The following is a 19738-nucleotide window of genomic DNA, read 5'->3' as shown; positions in this document are numbered from 1 at the left end:
TCTGTCTCTTTTCCATCACCGTCTCTATCTCCTTACCTCCCTGACATTCATTGTCTCTCCCTGTCGGTCTCTTTCTCTGTCTTTTCTCCAGTTCTGTTTGTCGGTCCTTGTCACCTTCTTTGGTTTGCTTAGTCTCTACCAGTCCTCAGGCAATGCCCATTTCTGTCTCTTTGGGTCTGGTCTCTGCCTCATGGCTCATTTTGCCCCTCTGTGCCTGTCAGTCTCTGAGAAAGCTACCTTTCAGGCTTTTCCCCATCGCTCCTGCACTTCCCTGAATCTGTGACCACCTCCTCTTCTGTTGGGGGTTGTGAGGGCAGAAGGCCCAACACCCAAAATTCCCTCCCTCACAGGCAACCCTTTCCTCCGGGGCCCGTCTGGTGCCCCCTCCCCCGGGGGGACTGCGCCTGGAAGCTGTAATGGAGGCCCTGCAGAGACAGCAGGCAGCCCGGCTGGCCCAGGGGGTGGGGCCATTGGCCCCTCCACGCCCACCGCAGTCACCCCGGGTTTCCTTGCCCGGCCACCCGGCACTGCAAGCCCCTGAGGGGGCTTTTGGTGAGGTTGGAGCTGAAGAAGAGGACACTGCAGAAGAGGAAGATGAGGAGGAGGAAGCAGGGGCTACAGAGGAGGCCGCTGAGGAAACCTGTCCAGGGATCCAGGGCCCTAGTTCACCTTCCAGCCAGCCCCCTGGACCTCATCCCCACGAGTGGACCTATGAAGAACAGTTCAAGCAGGTAGGACCCCTTCAATGTCAGGCCTTCCCCTTTCCTCCTCTAGGCAAAAGCAGAGCCAGGTAATCAGCAGCCCACCTGACTCCACTGCCCTCTGCAGGATGGAAAAACAGAAACACAGAGACCTGGACAGAGACAGTGAGAAAACTGGAGGACAGATAGTGCTTGAGAGGGAGAAGCAGATACCCATTGTACACACTGAGGGGAGGAGGAGGAACCAGAAACCTGGGGGCAGAAAGACTTGGAGGCTCTTGGTGAGACTGTAAGGGAAAGTGGGAGCATGTAGGAGCCTTCCAGAATTTTTTGAGGGGGGATCTGAAGGCTGTGGCCCCTAGTACCGGCACCATCCAGGCTTCCCTTCTAATACATCAAATTTCAAGGTCATATTCAGTGACCACTTTTGTCTTCAGAAAAGAAACAGAATGGAGATCATCGTTCTTTTGGCAGGCTGAAAACCCCTCTCTCCTCTTCCTTGCTATGCTCCCCTATCCACATCCTCTGCCTGACTTTAATGGGTGACAGTCCTCAGCCTGTGATGGCCACTACAGCTGTGGACCTCTGTACAGCTAAGAGTGACAAGGACTTACTCCCAGGGTCTTTTTGAGGTTCTTCCTCCCCATGGATGGAACCCAGGCTGTGCCAGGCTGTTACTTGAGATTTTATGCAGAGCAATGACTGGAAGGGTGCTATTCTGGTGGTGTTCCTCACAGGGCGTTGGTCTTGTCTCTATTGCAGAAGTGTCCATTTGTGGTAGTGTTCTGTGGTAGTAGTGTGAAACAGGGAGTGTCACTCAGGGCTCTGTTACTCTGGAGATGTGGATCCAGAGATTGTTTCTCTTGGGTATAATTCTAGGAGCTACTACATGGAGAATGTGTGTTACTTATGGAATTCATCAAAGACTTAGGATTCAGTACAACTCTAAAGGTGGATCTCTGGGGTTTGTTATCACCGGGTATGTTTTTGCTCTGGGAGTTCTTATTAGGGGATAGAGTTTGCCTATGGGTATTACTCAGGGACTATTATTCTGGGTAGATAACTGGATTGACCTCCTGGGTAGTATTCGGAAAGGAACACTGGAATGGGGGCTGGGGTAACCTGGATGGTGCAGGGCTGCTGACTGTATGGTAACTTTTATAGTGAATAAGTCATTGTCCCTGAAGGAGATCACACCAGGTAGGCTGAGGGGCCTTAGGTACCCAGGAGCTTCTGAGCATCTCTCCTGCTTGAACAATGAGTTAGGGTCACCTTTACCTTCATCCCTGGAGCCCTGTCACATTGTGATGTTGTGCACAGCAGGACACAACTCCAGCCTGACTTCCTCCTGGGAGTTCTGTGTATGCCCAGGAGGGGCAGACCTTTTCCACAGCTTCCTCCTTTCCCCTACTTCCCATATGGGTGGTTTGAGCTGCTCAGGACAGTGGGATCTCTGAGCATTGGGGATAAATGCCCCTATCTGCTCCTAGGGCAAGAGAACCTGAAACTAGGGAGTCCACATTACAGACCCCACTTACTCCTTCAGCTAGAGACCCTCGTGTAGGGTACAACTTGAGTTGGAGTGGGGAGGACAGGGGAGACGGAAGACCAGCAGAACTGGAAAATGACCTCAGTCTTTCCCCAGCTATACGAGCTTGATGCAGACCCCAAGAGGAAGGAGTTCCTGGATGACCTCTTTAGCTTCATGCAAAAGAGGGGTAAGTGGAGCTCTGTGTGTGTGGAGGGGGGGTGGTGGTGGTGGGGGAGGACCCTGGCATGGCCCCCTGCTTCCAGGCTTAAGGAAGGGAGACTCTAGGGTTTAGTACCAGGGTTGTGTCCTCTCTGCAGTCTTGAGCTTGGCAGCACCTGTCCTTTGGGCCCTTGATGGCGTCTTTAACCTCTGACCCCGCCCCCCTCCTCCACCCAGGGATTAATTAGTGGCCAGCCCACTGTCAGGTTAATGAGTGTGGGATCAATTGGGTGGGAGGGAGGGGGGAATTGGTTGGAGGCTGGCCTGGGATAGGGGAATTTTGAGGACTGGAGGGCCGAGAATGCCTTGGTCCTCTTCCATTGGCCCTTCCCCCAGGCTTGCCTTTCCTTGGTTTCCCTGGTTTCAGGAACACCCCTTGAGCTCTGCAACAGAAAGAACTAGGATTAAACTTGAAGGAAGGGCTTCTCAAGGGATAGGCTGGGACTGTGGAGGAGGAAGAATTCCTTTCTAGGAATTTTTCTTTTTCAGAGCTAGAAGAGAATGCAAGAAGGGTCCAGGAGGGAAATAGGGTGGGCGACAGTACATCACTTCAGCTTCTCCCCAGATTCATGGGTCCGGAGACTGACTCATTATCTCTCTCTACAAAGCTAATTAACTCACTTGGAGCGCAGGCTGATAAGCCGCTAATTAACTGGCTGCACTGCGGCCCCCTCCTTTAGTGGCGCTGCAGGCCAAAGTCCCTCGGGCAGCTCACTCCCCCCCACCCCTCCACCAACACACAGACACACACAACACACTAGGTCCAGCATTCCTTTCCGGTCCTTTTCTAGCATGGGCACTCGGTAGGTCCCTAGACCCTGTACTCCCCAAGGAGTCTCATTCTGATTCTGTGTCCCCTCCTTGTCCCTTCGTTGAGGTCTCCCCTTCCCTGGAGATGGGGTACCGTGGTCTGAGCGGATCCCAGCACTCCCTCCCACCCTAGGCCGGGAGCTCTGCCTCCCTCTGGTCCCTGCCTCCCTCTGCTCCCTCCGCAGGGGGAGGGGGTCCCCCGGGGCCGATAATTTCTCCCCATTAATCAGGCCGCAGCTAATTGTTCGGGTCCAAAGGCGGCGGCGGAAGGGGACGGGATCGGTAAGGAATTAACTGGGGCCCATCGCTCAGCGCAGACAGGCCCCTTTGTCAGGACTGGCCGGCGGGGGCGGCGCGGGCTGCGCAGCGAGCCGAGGCGGGACTGTTTCTTTGCCCATCCACCATCCCCAGGCCTCTGGGCAGCCACCCCGGGGGCTGCTGCTTAGGGTACTCGGGTTCTTCTGCCCTGACAAGAAGTTCTTCCTGCAGATATATTCCGGGGATCAGCAAACTAAAGCCTGATGGCCAAACCTAGCTCCCCTGCGATGTAAGATTTTTAACATTTAATTTTTTCTTTTTATTTTTATAACCCTATCACCTCCTGGTCGCGGTTTTCACATTTTTAAATAATGGAAAAAATGAAAAAATGCACATTTCCGGATATGTGAAATTCGAGTTTCAGAGTATATAAAGTTCTATTGTAACACAGATGGGCTATTCTTTCAAATATCGCCTATAGCGGCTTTCAGGCTACAATGGCAGAGTGGAGTAGTACTATCAGAGGTCGTGAAACGCCATCTGTCCCTTTACAGAAGTTTGCTGACCCCAGGTTTGAGCTTCTAGTCCTTCCAGCTCTGTAGGCTGTTCTTGTAATCCTACCTCTCCATCCAACGGACTCCATCAGTCTGGGAGGATGCCCCCAGACGAGGTAGTGTCCTGACTGTCCCACCCTCCCCCTCACCCCTACTAGGAACGCCAGTCAACCGTGTGCCCATCATGGCGAAACAGGTGCTGGACCTGTACGCGCTGTTTCGCTTGGTGACTGCTAAGGGCGGCCTGGTGGAAGTCATCAACCGCAAAGTGTGGCGAGAGGTCACGCGCGGCCTCAGTCTGCCCACCACAATCACCTCGGCCGCCTTCACTCTACGAACGCAGTGAGGCCAAGCGCGCGCGGGGGACAGAGCGAGGCCAAGGAGGGAGTGCGGGATGTGGAGGGTATGGGGCGGTTGTCAGAGTGTGGGACTTGATCAGCTGCGCCCAGCCTCCCATTCCTTCTCCACCCGGTCCTCCCCTAGGTACATGAAGTACCTGTACCCGTACGAGTGCGAGACGCGGGCGCTCAGCTCCCCGGGAGAGCTCCAGGCAGCAATCGACAGCAACCGCCGCGAGGGTCGTCGTCAGGCTTACACAGCAGCCCAGATCTTCGGTTTGGCAGGGCCGCCCCCTCGAGGCACTCCGGGCACCGCCTCTGGCCCTGGCCCCGCCCCCTCCACCCCTGCGGCCGGCCCCCGCCCCACCCAGGGCTCCGCCTCCGGTCTGCCGGCGCACGCCTGCGCACAACTGAGCCCGAGTCCCATCAAGAAAGGTGTGGGGGGAGAGAGGTGGAGGTTTGGAAATCCCTAGTGGGGCGCTGAGATACAGGGAACATTAAAAGGTGGGGATTCTGAGTGGGAGGCATTGACTGAGTGGGCTGTCAGGGCTCGTACGTTTTATCGGTCAGGTCAAAAACTAGGAACGGTGGTGTTAACTGTGGTGGGGGCTCAAGTTCAGGAAAAGGTGCTTTATCTAGAGCAACTTCGTTCCATACTTGTCCATCCAACGCTCATATCTGCATTGTATCACCGGTGGTCTAGATTATTTAACAATCAAGAGCAAGAAAATTCCTTCAGTTATCTCAGAACAACCTAGATGGCCCTTTGGATATTACAGTTTCAGTGCGTTTAGGGTGAAAATATGGTCAGGAGGGAGGACTGAACTTGGTGCTTGGACTGGGTAACCTCTCTTGATCCCACTGGGGGAATAACCAAATGCAGCGACAGATATAATTGCGCCAGAGTAGATGAATGATCTGTTATTTCAGAGGACAGCGCAATTCCAACCCCTCGACTGGCACTGCCCATGGGCCTCGCCTTAGGACCTGTACGGGAGAAGTTGGCACCAGAGGAGCCCCCAGAGAAGAGGGCTGTGCTGATGGGGACCATGGACCCACCTCGATCTGGTTTCCTTCCCCGGGGCAAGGTTCCCTTGAGGGGTAAGAAGGGGCTTAGTGCTGAGTGGGCTTTGGACTTGGGCACTGAGGGAAAATAGATCCATTTCCTGAGAGGTTTTGGAGGAGGGTATATAAATACCCCAATAGACAATTGTGTCATTACAGGAATGGGACTGGAGTGGGGTGAGGGTTGTCTGTAGTGATGGAGGGATATGTTTTTAAGTCTGAAGTCTGATTCCATAAAATGTGACTTCCCTGTCCCCTCCTGGACAGAAGAGCAGCTGGAGGGTCCTCTCAGTCTGGCAGGCAGTGGTATCAGCAGTATCAACATGGCCCTAGAGATCAACGGGGTGGTCTATACTGGTATGGGCACTGCAGGCTATTCACACTGGCATGAAATCAGGGGTATTTACACCAGCATGGGGATTTTAGACTTTCCCTACTAGCATGAAGTTCAGAAATATCCAAACTTGCATGGGAGACATGGGTTTCAGGGGGCTGCAACACTGGCATGGGTTAAAGGTGGTATCTACATGGCATGGGATCTGAGGCATGACCTCTTTGGCATGGGTATCATGGGACGTTTGCCTTGTAATGGGCCTCTATATCTGTATAAATATTTCTTGTTTACCTGTTTAATGGTATCTACATTAGCATACAATTCTCTTAACTAATGCAAGGGGCTTTTCCTGACTGGTTTGTAACAAACACTGACTTTTGTTTCCTTCTTCTGTTTCCATGCCCACCTCCTCCTGATTGTGTTTGCTCCCTGCCATCTCCTCATCCTTCTATAGGCGTCCTTTTTGCCCGTCGTCAGCCTGTACCAGCCTCTCAGGGTCCAACCAACCCTGCACCCCCTACAGGGCCTCCTTCCAGTACCTCACCCTGAGAGTTCCCACTTGGAATTAAGTGTGTCAGCACCATTGCTGAGGGGAGAGGAGACAGCCCTCTCCCCACACCTTAATTCTTCCAGGATATCCACTCTTGGACCCAGCTCTGGGAGGTGACCACTCCCCCCATGCCATTTGAATTTAAAACCAAAGAGTTTTCTTTTGCTATTACATCTACCTCATTGTAAAGAGAGGGCAATCCTCCCTGGCCAACTTTAGAATCAAAGAGTTCTGCCCCCATTAACACTTATCACCTCATGTGCCCACTTTTGTCAGTATTCCTCACTGTTACCCTTATGCGTAACCCCACCTCTTGGTGTCAGATCTACTTCTCTTCAGAGCCAGGTGAAGTGTTGGGTTGGGGTGTTGTGAAGGAGATGTCCCTTGGATCACATCTGGACAATAAAGCTGCAGTCCATCCTCCAGTGCCGCCTTTTCTTGTCTTCTTGGGGAGAAATTGTGTTGTATATATAAGCTAACTTCTCAGAGGGGAAGACAGAATAGCAAGTCTATGAGTTGAGAGTAAGAGAATTCAATCTCAAAAATAAGACTGAGTTCAAATTCTGATTCTGCTGCTATAGTGCTGAGGGGCCTTGGGCAAGACCTAATCGCTTGAAACTTAGAAAACTTATACGGGTACCTCACGGGGTCATTTACTGAGCTATAGGAATGGACTATCCTGGAATAATGGATGTGTGTATATATGCATTCTCCAAACCCGGGGGAGGAAATTTCATTGGTACCCTGGCATTAGAAAAAGAAACTCAGAAGTTGACAAGCAGGAGTTCGAAGTTCGGAAACGGACTGACAGTTTAGTTGTTGCCTAGGTAACCAGGTAGCTTTTGAAACTTGTCATAGTACCGTCCTGTCACTTCCGTCACCAAGACGCTAAATCGTGACGCCACTTCCGGTCTAGAGGGTTAACTGTGTACTCGGATTGGCCAATCTTCTCTATTTGGACGGACGTCCCGCCCTCTGGTTGTTTCCTGGCTGAGGCGGGGCGGCGGTAGCTATGGCGGCTGTGACCGATGTGCAGCGGCTACAGGCCCGTGTGGAGGAGTTGGAGCGCTGGGTGTACGGTCCGGGCGGTTCACGCGGCTCGCGGAAGGTGAGCTATCGATATGGGACCCATTGGCCCCTTTATGGGGCAGAGGAAGGTTGGTCTGCTGGTCTGGTCTTCAGGATGGATGCAGTCGCCCCTGTCCCGTCGCCCGCAGCCTGGCCTTTGAAATAACAAAGGTCTGACACTTCCCTGAGCGTATCGAAAGGAATCTTGGGGTCCATTCCCATGGACACTGCAAGTTAAGGCTTCTTGATGTGAGCTGTGCAAGACTGCTTCTGTTCTTTCAGGCTAGTTGGGGAGACCTGACAATACTCGAGAACCTGACTAATGAGAGTTTCAGTGAGCACTGAATTCTACAATGGAAGGGCGTCATGGAGCTCTGCATAATTAATTAAATGAATTGTGCAGAGATCCATGGGACCCTAGAGGTGGCAAAGCAGAAATGGATAAGAAAAATCTCCAAGGAGGGAAAGGAATTGAATACTGGATATTAGATATGCACTGGCACCCCACACCAGTGATGAATTCTGACAACTGTGAAACTCAGTTACCCTCCCAACCCTTTTTGATATGGGAAGACCTTTTACTGAAGATGAAGTGTCAGGTATGTCCGAGTTAAGTGTATCAGAGGTAACATATCTGTTTATACACTTCTATTGGCATTAGTTGTCAGTAGCATTTGAGAACTGACTTCTTAGACTATTCTCTTGATTTGGCGTCTATTATATTAACCTTCTTGGTTTTCTTCCTACTACCCTGGCGGCTTCTGCTGCTCAGTGTTATTTGCCTCCCCATAAATTTGACCTTTGAATATTGACATCACTCACCTTTTAACCTAAAACCTGGGTGAGTGATTTACTTACATACCCTTTAGTATTGAAATACTTCACTCTCTACCTTAATGTCTAGGTAGGTTCAGCCAGAAAGGCAGGAACCATATATAGCTTATGTTAGTGCCCCATAAACTCACATAGCCCATTACCTCTCCCAGTTATACTTGAAAACATGCGGAGTCCCTGAATGTGGGGTTGCATTTCCTTTAATACTGGAGAAGAGGAACAGCCTAGATTGCTGGGACTAAGAGATTTGGAAGTCAAGGGAATGAGGGTTCTTTACTCTTCAAGCCTTGAGCCAGGTATTGAATCTTGGAATTAACTTTTACAGGTGGCCGATGGCCTGGTCAAGGTACAGGTGGCTTTGGGGAATATTGCCAGCAAGAGGGAGAGGGTGAAGATTCTGTATAAAAAAAGTAAGTGCTTCCATGGGGTGTCCATACCTATGCTTCCTGAGACTTGGCTTTGTAGGTCACTGGAGTTGCTCTTCAGGAATAGACTGGGAAGAAATGGTTTATTGGGGTGTTCTTTCTGTTTTGTGATTAAATTCCAAGTTCATGACAGTGTCTTAAGTTATGGGATTAGAGTTCTGCCTGAAAGTTCCCCTTGGTGAAGGAGGGAAGAAGGAAATGGGATTTTTACAGGCAAGGTTCAGAAGTAGGAAATTAGGCACAGCCTTGGCTCTGTCATGCCTTTTTAGTTGTGTCAGAGCAAGTAACATGCTCAATAACTAGAAATCAGATAAAGCTTTGGCTGTTCTTGGTGGCACTGAGGCAAGGGGCCTTTGCCCTTGGTAAAGATAGTTCAGTAGACAATTGTGTTTCTAGCTCTAAAGTTTGAAGTTGAGGCCCTCCCTGGTGGCACAATGAGTTAAAGCACAGCACTACAAATATAGCCGTAACTGCTTCAGCACAAGTTCAACCCCCAGCCAAGGAGGTGACCCACATGGCGCAGCAGACCTCTCCTGACCTGCCTGTTGCTCCCCTCAGCAGTGTACTTTGTCAGTCTGCCTGTTCTGCTTCCCACTCTGTCTCTGGTGAACCCTTTCACTGCCCCTTCACCTCTGGCCTACACCCCAGTTCATTATGCATAAATAAATCATTCTTTTAAAAAAATAATAAAGTTTGAAGTTGGCTAGCAGGTAATTAGGGTGGAGAGACAGGGAAGTGGGGATAAGACAGCCTGATGGAGGCCTGCTGATGGACACTGAGCGATAGCTCCTCACTCAAGACTTTCCCCAATATCTAGAGACTGTTCCCCTAATATGTAGAGTCTTGCTCCCCAATTATATTCCATTTTCCATCTTGTTACTTTTCTAGTTGAAGACCTGATCAAATACCTGGATCCTGAATACATTGACCGCATCGCCATACCTGATGCCTTTAAACTGCAGCTCATCTTAGCAGGTAAATGCATCTGGGGATGTAGGTTGTGGGGGAAGTTGGGCACAGAAATGGCTCCTGGCAGTCTTCCCAGGGATATAGTCCTGGGGAAGCTGCTTTCTGGAATTCTGACCTGGCTGTGTGCTGTGGCTAAGGTGGTCCTGTGGTTCTCCCATGGGCACTGGGTGCAGTATACTCCTGGGCTGGCTGCAGGCAGGCCATGCTGGCAGCCACAGTGGGAGCTACTCCAATGTTCTATCAATCTTCTACCTCTAGGATTTTTCTTCAGAACCTTCCTCACTTCTGCTTACTGGGTAGTGGAGCCCATATAAAAGGGTGAGGGCCGAGAACATTACATTTAGAAGAGACGAAAGTACATGTTTTTAGCATCTTTCTTTCATGGAGAACGTTCTAGAATTTGAGTTCTAGGCAGGAACTACTGTCTTGCAAATGTCTGGTTATCAGTCAGCCTCTCCACAAGATAGGGTTTGCCAGGCACCTGCGTTTGTTCATTCATTCAAATGATGGTTAATGATCATCTGCTGTGATCCAGCCGTCCTTGGTATGAGGTAGACAGTGACAAACCAGACATGCATGCCTTGGTGGATGTAGCCAGAGCTGGGGAGAAAGAGTCCCTTCTCGAGGTCCTGCGCTGGTAACTGAGCATGGAGATCAGACTCTAGGACTGAGGCAGAACTATTGCAGCACTGGGGACTGGGTGAGGATGTGACAGCTCCTAATAAGAATGCCATTAGAACACCCAAAGGGCCTCCTGATTAATTTTGGTAGCTCAGGCACTGAATTCAGATCGTGACCCACACTGACTTTGTGGCCAGCCCTTCCATTCCTTGTTGCCGCAGACTTGTTCAACCCTTCATACACGAGCGACTCAGTCACCTAAGTTCTCTTCTTGATCCTAGTCTTCTTGCATGTGGCCCATTATCCTCTTTCCAAAACACATTTCCACATGCCACTTTGTCTTCCTTCGAACCTCAGTGTCTGTCTCCCCTAGCTAGGATAAAATCTTCCTTCCCTAGTGTGTCATTCAAAGCCCTCTACAGCCAGATGGATCAACCCTCCCACAGCTGTTACCTGTGCTCATCTTGCTTCACTTTAGCCAGCTGAATGCTTTCCCTTCTATTAATTGACAAGCATTCTTGCCTTTAAATGTTGGACATAATGTTCTCCCTTCATGAATGCCCTCATGCTACGTAACCATACAAATCCATGCTTTCTTCACTGAACTATCCTGTTAGTCTCCCAGCTCTCTGGGAGCTTGTCATTATCTCTGCCTCTCCAAACCTCTGAGCAGAACCTGCCTGCTACCCTACCCTACTGTTTTGTCTTTTACACCTTCCAGGAGCCCTTGGTATGGAAATCCAAGTAGAAGTAACTACAAAGTACATGTCTCCTGGGACCTAGGAGAGGCTCACTGAGCTTGTTAATAGGAGGCGAGAAGAAGCTCAGAGAAAGATGGGATTTAGAGAAATGTAGAGGCTCCTTGGCTCAAGATGGGTCAACCAGAGGCATCTAGGAGGGGTGGGGGCTGAAGAGGGTAATGTGCACCTAGCGGAGGGGACAGTGGGCAGAATAGCTCTGTGTAGTTCCATGACCCAGCTCTCTCGCTTAGCAGGTTCTCGTCCCCTTGTGTGGGAGTATTTTGCCCAGACTCTCCTCACTGTCATGATCTTTTCTGTTTCTGTCGCAGAGGAGCAGTTTATTCTCTCCCAGGTTGCACTTCTGGAGCAGGTGGATGCTTTGGTGCCCATGCTGGACAGTGCTCACATCAAAGGTACCTCCGTGGGGCTGGCACTTCACTTCTCTGTTTGGGGAGGTAGAGTGGCTGGGCAGGTGTCCCAGGTTCCTGGGGCTCAGCTGGGTCTATTCCTTGCCTTTACCCTCACAAGTGCCTGACACTTGTCAGGGCAGAGAATGCAGTTTCGGAATCTCAGGCAATTTGGGTCTAGTTGTAAACTGAGGACACTAGTATAAATCTGGCAACCTCCAAATCTAGGAATTCCTCTGCCCCGACCGTCTGCACCTGTTCTCAAGATGCTGCAGAGCCCGGCTTTTACTCTGAGTCCCTGCCAGGTGTGTGAATTCTTCCTGCTGCACTGCTGAGAGTAGTCCCTTGGCCTGGGTTTTGACAAGCAGACTGGCTTTAATTGAATCCAGATATCCATCTTGTCTGTCTCTGGAGGTGTTTTTCCCAGCTCCCCCTCCCTACTCCTGATCAACTACCTGCTGAGCATCTGACAGCTTTAAGCTGTGGGGCCAGTATAGTGGCTGAGGATGTGGGTGTTGGGTTTCAGGTGTCCAGCTTAGGTACCTGATGTTTTAGCCCACCTACAGGCTCTGTTCCCTTGACAGGCAGTTCGGGGCCCCCTGGCTGGGAGCACAGGGACAGATTCTGTGATAGCAAAGCTTTCTTTTCCTGGCCCTGCTTATAGCATTGAAGTGGGGGTACAGGGCAACTTTGGGGGTCCCAAGGTTTTGTCTTTAGCTAGGGTCCTGTATCCTCCCTACCCCTATGGGTCCCAGAGTAAGACTGGGGTGGACAGAGAGCCCACCCCACCACCATCTCCAGGCCACAGTGGTCGATGAAGCCTGGCGTTTGTTTAGCTTCTCCACTCAATATTCTAATCCTGCCGAAGACCTAATAGACTATTGAGCAGTCCCGAGGGAAGGCACAGCATCATCCAGAAGTGTGCGTTGTGTTTTACAGCCGTTCCTGAACATGCCGCCCGCCTGCAGCGCTTGGCCCAGATCCACATCCAGCAGCAGGTAGGGGAGGGGAGAGGACTGGAAGGGAAAGTAGAGGTTGTGAGGTACCTGGCCGCCATCCCTGCCACTTGGGAAAGTACTCTTAGGCTTCTGTGATAGGAGCAGGCTCCTCTGATATCAGCAACAGGGGCAGTTGGGGTTTATCCTTTATTCCCATCTGTTCTAGAGAATAGAAGGGACTTGACTCGGGCTACATTCAAGTCTCCTGCCTCCCAGAGTAGGGCTATTCTGAGACTCCAGAAGGTTGATGTTGGAAGGTACCCCAAAATTCCTGGAGATGGTGTGTCCTTGACTATGGTTGGAGTTCTTTGTTCACTATCCTGAGACCCTAGTGTAAAGTTCAAAGAGGGTTTGGAGGCTGGGGGCAGGGGAAGAGGAGATGTAAACAAGCAGGAATGTTTCCTTTAATGTGTGGTCCACTCCCCTTCCGTTAACCTTTGAACTGCTATTGTCGCACCTAGTCTGGAGCCAGAAAATGTTCCCTTAGCAATTTTTTCTTTTTCACTCTGGGGTTAAACATCAAACATCACTTTTTGTTGGCTTTGTGGGGAGTAAAGATCCCTGATGAGGCAGAAAGGTTGGTGGGAAGAGGGGACTTTGCCCAACTCCTCTCTCCACCACATCTTGGTCCCACAGGATCAGTGTGCGGAGATCACTGAGGAGTCCAAGGCTCTGCTGGAGGAATACAACAAGACTGTATCCTTTCTGCTCAGGCAAGCCCCTGAGGTGTGCTGTCCAAAGCCCTGTCCTTTTGTTCCACCTCTAACTCTCATCCTATCCTAACCATTCTTTCTATTGCCCTGCTTCCCACCTCCTGCCTTTTTGGCGGATGTAAGATCTGTCTTACTCAGATGCCTGTTCTCACCTTGACCTACAACCAGACAATGCTTCTCTCCAAGCAATTTGTGCAGTGGGATGAGCTACTTTGCCAGCTAGAGGCTGCCAAGCAAGTGAAGCCGGCAGAGGAATGATGACTTCTCCCCATCCCTGGGCAGGCCAGAGCAGCTGGGCCAGAGGCAGCTCTGTATTTATTGGATTCATGGCTGGCTCAAACTTTGCTGGGTCTCTGAGGTCAGACAGAGGTCTTGCTACTTGAGATTTGGTATTTGCAAAATCTGCCCCCCCACTCTCTCTACCCCCCACATTAGGGCCCTATTCTAGTGATAATAAATGGTAGGGGTCACTGGAGCAGTGTGGCTTTTTGTCTAGCCTGGGGAGGTTGGTGGGGATGGGGTTGGTGGAGAGTTATCAGCCCAGGGGGGTGGACTGGAAGCCATACTAATCTTGGTCTGGCTTTCTGGGAGGTGTATGACTTTCAGGATGAATGCTTTTATTTTACTGATGTGAGGGCACATTCAGTTATGTAGCCATTCCATGTTTCCCAATTACCCCCCTCTATGCAAGGTGGAGAGGATGCAAGTAGGTTTTATCTGATCCCTCCCCTGCACAGCTAGCAGGGGAGACAGAAGAGGGAAGTCCCACTAGGTGGGTCCTTGGCACAAAGAAAAAGGGATGGAGGACACAGCTCTGGAGGCTGATTTGCAGGGACTTTGAGAACCAAGGGAGCAACATGTGCAGAAGCAGAGAGGAACCTCAAAGTTTCTCTGTTGGGAACCTGCTAGGTGCTATGAGCCAAGATGGGGTGCTCAGCTGAGGTTTGGATGTAGGGAGTTTTAGGATTGGGGGAGGGGGTGTTGGCAAGGAGCAGGAGGGAGCAAGAAGAGAAAGCAGGGACTGACAACTCTGCACCTCTCTCCACCAAGTACGTGCTGCCCTCTTGTGGTCTCAGCGAGTGCTCTGGCTCCAGGCTTCTTTCCAGCTCTGCTGCATCGGGCTTCTCAGGTTCACACATCCCAAATAGTTTGAAACTGGGAGTCATCCTAGACTTTTCCCTCCATCTCCGTTCAAACAGTCGCCAACTCTTCACAGAATGTGCCCCCTAATAGCCCCCAACTTAATCTACTTTTCTTCGCTTCCACCACCACGTTTAAACAAATCATTCAGCAAATACGTGAGCACCTAGTATCCACTAGGTATCATGTGAGCTCTGTGAACTACCCCACGACCTGGAGTCACCAGTGATTGCCGCCGGGTTCCTCCTGCCACCCCCGCGTTGCAGCCTGAGTGAGATGTGCACACATCTGGTTTGACCGGCACCGCACCGCCCCGAGGCTCGCCCGTACCCACAGAAGCCGGGTGCAGCTCCGATCCCAGGGCTCAAGGCTCTCGCTCGCGCAGCAGCAGCCACTCAAATGGCACCTCTCAGTCCGGTTCACAGTGAAACTGGCTGCTTCGCCTTTGCTACTTCGAGGTGCTCCACTGGTAACGCCAACTCTGCCAACTCTAAGGGCCAAGTCTTCCCCGTTCATCGGACGCGGGACTCCCCTGCCAGCGGTTCCTCTCGCTCAGAGCTCTCGCCACCCCTATAGGACCTAGCCGCGGACACTTGGCGCCGCTCGCGCTCCCCGCGGCGACCTCCCGGCGGGCGGCTTTTCCAGCAGAGGCACCGAGCGGCCCGGGCCTTCAAGCCCCGCCCCGTCCGGCGTGCGCGGCCCCGCGGCCTCGGCGCGGCCCCGGCCCGCGCGCCATCTTGGCTCCAGATCGAGCTTGAGGCGTGCGCGGCCGCGGCGGTGAGAGCCAGTGGGGTACGCCAGCCTGTTGTGGGAGGCGAAAGGAGGTCGCTCCTTGGCCTCTCAGGCCAGCGGGTGCCCGAAGGCGACCTGGGTAGAAGGGGATCGGCCCTGGGAATCTTGGGGTGAGGAGTACCGGGATCTGTCTTAGGGATTCCGGAGTGGGGGAGGGAGTTTTCTCTTTGAGAAGCATCAGGATGAAGGCTCTTGGCTCTGTCTCCACGTGCTTGGGATGTAAGGGTCTGGCCCTGTCTTCCGGGAACGTGAAGGAAAGGCCTAGTCTCAGTCCTGAGGGGCGGAGGCTTGGGGTGAGGCGGGGGCTGGAGCTGGGAGCGCGCAGTCTTGTTCTCAGGGACTCAGTGCGTGTCCTGGGCACTTCCAAGGAGCCCAGGAGGAGGGAGGCCCTGCCCCAGTCCGAGGGGTCTTGGAATGAAGAGACCTGGCCTTGTCACCACGAACCTAGTGTTTGGGGTATCTGGTCCTATCTCAGGGACTCCAGGATGTCCTCAGGGAAAGATTATTGTCCTCAGGGAGAAGTGGGATGTGTGGGGTACAGCCCTTTCCTAGAGTGAGGCAGGTTGATCCTGTCATAAGAAGCTAGGTGAGAGTTAAGATCCTGTTTCTGAGACTGATGGGTTGAGGAAGCAGGGGTGGGAGTGGGCACGTGGCCTAGCAGTCATGTGACACTTATTTGCAGTGGGCATCAGAATTCTGACGGCAGCAAGCAGATGGAGCACTACCGGAAAGCTGGCTCTGTGGAGCTTCCAGCACCTTCCCCGATGCCCCAGCTACCTCCCGATACCCTGGAGATGCGAGTCCGAGATGGCAGCAAAATCCGAAACCTGTTGGGTCTGGCACTGGGTCGGTTGGAGGGAGGCAGTGCAAGGCACGTGGTGTTTTCAGGATCAGGCCGGGCAGCGGGGAAGGCTGTCAGCTGTGCTGAAATTGTCAAGCGCAGGGTACCAGGCCTGCACCAACTCACCAAGCTGCGCTTCCTGCAGACAGAGGACAGTTGGGTCCCAAACTCACCAGACACGGGCCTAGATCCCCTCACAGTCCGCCGCCATGTGCCAGCGGTGTGGGTACTGCTCAGTAGGGACCCCCTGGACCCCAATGAATGTGGCTACCAGCCCCCCGGTGCTCCCCCTGGCCTGGGCCCCACACCCACCTCCAGCTCTGGCGCCCGGCCCCGAAGACGGGCTCGAGATACCCGGTCCTGAGCACCTGATGATCCTGACCTCCAGGCCTGAATGTCTAAGATGACTGTGTCTTCTCCAAGAAGCCTCTGTAACTGCTCACCATCCCCAGTCAGATCAAGTCCATAGAAGTGGGCCTACCTGCTTCCTTCTGGCATGTGGAAACGACTGCTAAGACGAGAGACAGGTGTGGAGTGTCTGCTGGGTTCTGGATTACTTAAGAAGGGTTTACGTTGCCTTCAACCTATAGTGCCTCTGATCTGCCTTTTGACAGAGGTCCAGGGAGTGGGCTAGGAAATAAAGGTTCTGCCTGTTGTCTGGTGCCTCTGCTTGGCCTGCAATGTGGAAGTGGGATTAAGGGAGTGGGAGCAGCCAGCTTGGTGCTGGGAGGATCTTGAGTCAATAAAAAACCTTAAGCAGTAACCTGAATAACCTGAATATCACCCTTGGGTGGCTGTGTGCCACCTGCTCTGGGCTGGTTAGGAACTCTGCCAGGGTAGACAGTTTTCTTCATCTGTGGCATATATTAGAGTATAATGGTTAAGATTATGGTCTCAGGACCAGACTTCTTGGATTTGAATCCTGGTTTTGGCAGTTATTATCCATCTACTCTTTGACCTTGGGCTAGTTACTGCTCTCTATCTTAACTGTTCTCATCCATAAAACAGGATGATAGTGCTTACCTCATAGGGTTGTTATGAGGATTAAGAGTAGAAATATACACGTGGCTCTCAGAAATCACCAGGGCATATAAGGTTATATAAGTGTTAATTGCTATTATTATTAATGACTCAGCTTACACACATGCTTTTTCCTATCTTTAAAATATACCTCAGGGCCTCTGGTGGCACAGGGGTGAAGTTTCAGCGCTATCACTGATGCTATTGTGGCCTGAGTTTGTTCTCCAGCTGGGGAGCTGACCCACATGGCTCAGCAGACCTCTCCTGTCTCACCCACTGCTCCCATCAGCAGTGTTTATATGAGTGGACCTTTTTTGCTCCCTCTCTGTCTCTAGTGAATCCTCTCACTCCTCTCCTACATCTCTAGCCTATACCCCAGTTCTATGCATCAATCAATCTTTTAAGAAAGATATACCTCAATACCACATTTCCCTTCCAGATTTCATGCTTGCATTTTCACCCTCTGCTGCTCTGTTCCCTGTCTTCCCTGAGTCTAAGGCTCTCAGATTTACCATGCTGAGGTTAGTAATAGCAGGGAGCTGCAAATACCAGGGTGGGATTGTAGGAAGTGAAGAATTGAGTCTGTTGGGTCTTCTACTAGATTATGTAGCCTGGATGTCCTGTCACCAGGAAAACACAAAGTTGGAACCTTTCTGAGCTTATGTTGTAGAAAAGTGGGCCCAGCAATTTGAGGGCTGAAGTGTTTGGCTGAGTCTGAGCAGGCTTGAGCAGTTGAGGGCCTTGAGGAACTGGAGGCTTCAATGAGGCCTAGAGCAGGGTTAAGAGAATCCCAGGGCCAGCAGGCTGTGGTCAAAGCTTAAACACTGTGGACTTTTCTTCCCAGTGTAGGTTGTCTAGAGTGATGTGGAAGACCCTGAAGAAGTAGGTAATGGAGATTCCAGGGATATTAGGAGAGATGCAGAGGGTCGGGGGCATCTAACACGCTCCTAGAGGCTGTGGAGGTGACTTGAGGTGCTTGCTACCAGTTACTGACTTCTCCCCATTCTCCTTGCAGCTAGTTCAGGATTTTTCTCCCCTTCCAGCTTCCACATAATGTCTTTTCTTGTGTGTCTTCACACACACAACTGTGTGTCCACAGTTCTCTTGAGTCCTTAGAGCTTTAGGGCCAGGCCACTTGAAGATGACCTCTCGGCATCCTATCCTGACCCAGCCCCTATAGCCAGGGTGGAACCATCATGTGGAGTCAGTATGACGACATGCTGGAGGAGTGCTTCAGTGAGATGGTATTGCAAGTTTGTCACTGAGGTACCACTTGCAATTGGGGCCCCCAGGAGGGGTACTGGGCTGGGGTCAAAGTCCCTTGAGAAAACCAAGATCTGTAGCTCAGAGAATTGGGGACTGGACCACAGGCTGAGGGCGAGAATGGCTGATTGTTCTGGGACTCTCTCAAGGCCCCAGCTAGGCTGCTTTGGGCAAGAGGAACTGCAGAGAGGCAAAAACCTTGACTAACCTTAGGAGGGAATGTTAAAGTTGAGTGTAATTACAGGTTCAATTTCTTCTCATTTTCTCCTTAATCCATTGTGATACGACTTCTGCCTCCATAGTTTCTTAGGAAAGGCTATACTTTGGCACGTAATGTAAGGAAATGGAGACAGCTATTTCAAGAAGTTGGGTTGTAAACAGAGACAGCTGAAAAGGAATGTGGAATATGGAGTTTAAAATGTTAGTTATTTGTTTAAATGAATTAGTAGTCTTGACCATGTTTATAGGCTGATAGAGGAAGCCAATAGAGAAAGAGATTAAAGATGCCAGAGATTTTGGATATCTGTTAGAGTGAGACTCCTGAGCTGGTGAAAGAGAAGGTGATCCAGAGGCATGCAGGTTAGGGCCTCCCAAAGGGAACAAGAGAGATGCCGTCCTGTTAACAGACAGGAAGAAATTGAGAGCAGGTATACATGCGGGTGGAGTTGGAGGTGAAGGTGGGACAGGAGGCAGCTGAGAATTCAGGCTGGTGGGAAAGGTGTGAGATAGTTGTTGGAATTGGAAGAGATAATTAGGGGGCTATATGACCAGGCAGGGCTAAAAGCCCATTTGAGGCTGGGGGCCATGAACCTGTGTCATCAAGGGAGGTCAATGTCCTGGAGGTCCCATGAAAATATCCAGGGAGGGGTGAGAATGGAGGTGTGAGATAGGTAGTGGGTCTAACTGGAAGTGATACAGCATTGCAGTTGCAGCAGTTTCTAGGCCATAACAAATAACCACAAACTGGGTGAGAACAATAGAAATTCACATCTCACAGTGTGGAGATTAGAAGTCTGAAATCAAGGTGTGGCAGATCGTTCTCCCTCTGAAAAGTAGGGAAAGCTTCCGTACCTTTTCCTAGCTTCTGGTGGGCTGCAGCCTTTGGCTTTCTTGGTTTCTTGATGTCATTCATTTTCCTTTTGTGTGTGTATTTGTTTCCAACTTTCTCCTTTTTTAGAATGTCACTGGATTAGGGCCCTTTGACCTCACTTTAACCTGATTACATTTGAGAAAACTGTTTACAAATAAGGTCACATTCTGAAGTACTAGGAGTTAGAACTTTTTTGGAAAGGGAAGTCATGATTCAACTCACAACATTAGCAAAGGATAGAATAGAGTAAGGGAGTTTGAGAATTTAAGAGCTGATGGGACTTGGTTGTGGGCAAAAGAACAGATAGCTGAGGGGCCTCCCTGGTGGCCCAGTGGGTTAGGTCTCAGCAGTACGAAGCTTTGAGCAGCCACTATAGCACAAGTTCGATCCCCACCAGGGAGATGACTCCATGGCACAGCAGACCTCCCTGTGTTGCCCGCTGTTCCCCTCAGCAGTG

At 51.2% G+C, this 19738-nt stretch overlaps 3 protein-coding genes across 5 annotated transcripts; all 3 read left to right on the top strand.

Moving 5' to 3' along the window:
- The first annotated feature begins 416 nt into the window (after positions 1-416).
- On the top strand, positions 417-6742 carry ARID3C (AT rich interactive domain 3C (BRIGHT-like)). The gene is made up of 7 exons (XM_004678033.2): positions 417-731; positions 2347-2419; positions 4232-4415; positions 4557-4846; positions 5342-5512; positions 5744-5833; positions 6265-6742. Exons 1-7 carry the CDS (start codon positions 417-419, stop codon positions 6357-6359), a joined length of 1218 nt encoding a protein of 405 aa, XP_004678090.1. The 3' UTR covers positions 6360-6742.
- Positions 6743-7313: 571 nt separating this feature from the next.
- On the top strand, positions 7314-13610 carry DCTN3 (dynactin 3 (p22)). Its single transcript, XM_004677745.2, has 7 exons — positions 7314-7468; positions 8588-8672; positions 9576-9662; positions 11347-11430; positions 12364-12422; positions 13059-13118; positions 13304-13610. The coding sequence occupies exons 1-7, from the start codon at positions 7373-7375 to the stop codon at positions 13391-13393; spliced, it is 561 nt and encodes a 186-aa protein (XP_004677802.1). The 5' UTR covers positions 7314-7372; the 3' UTR covers positions 13394-13610.
- Positions 13611-15017: 1407 nt separating this feature from the next.
- RPP25L (ribonuclease P/MRP 25kDa subunit-like) lies at positions 15018-16564 on the top strand. 3 transcript variants are annotated; one of them, XM_004677744.2, is made up of 2 exons: positions 15018-15177; positions 15750-16564. In XM_004677744.2, exon 2 carries the CDS (start codon positions 15781-15783, stop codon positions 16270-16272), a length of 492 nt encoding a protein of 163 aa, XP_004677801.1. In that variant the 5' UTR covers positions 15018-15177; positions 15750-15780; the 3' UTR covers positions 16273-16564. The 3 variants fall into 3 exon arrangements, with proteins under 3 accessions (XP_004677801.1, XP_012576594.1, XP_012576595.1); XM_012721140.1 differs by having other exon boundaries at positions 15019-15067; XM_012721141.1 differs by having other exon boundaries at positions 15034-15052.
- The last annotated feature ends 3174 nt before the right edge of the window (positions 16565-19738 follow it).

The sequence above is a fragment of the Condylura cristata genome, unplaced genomic scaffold (genome assembly GCF_000260355.1).
Source record: "Condylura cristata isolate star-nosed mole 26May11 unplaced genomic scaffold, ConCri1.0 scaffold00006, whole genome shotgun sequence".
In the NCBI taxonomy this organism is placed as follows: Eukaryota; Metazoa; Chordata; class Mammalia; order Eulipotyphla; family Talpidae; genus Condylura; species Condylura cristata.
Note: the sequence above shows the minus strand (reverse complement) of the source record. Positions and strands in the feature narration are given on the sequence as shown.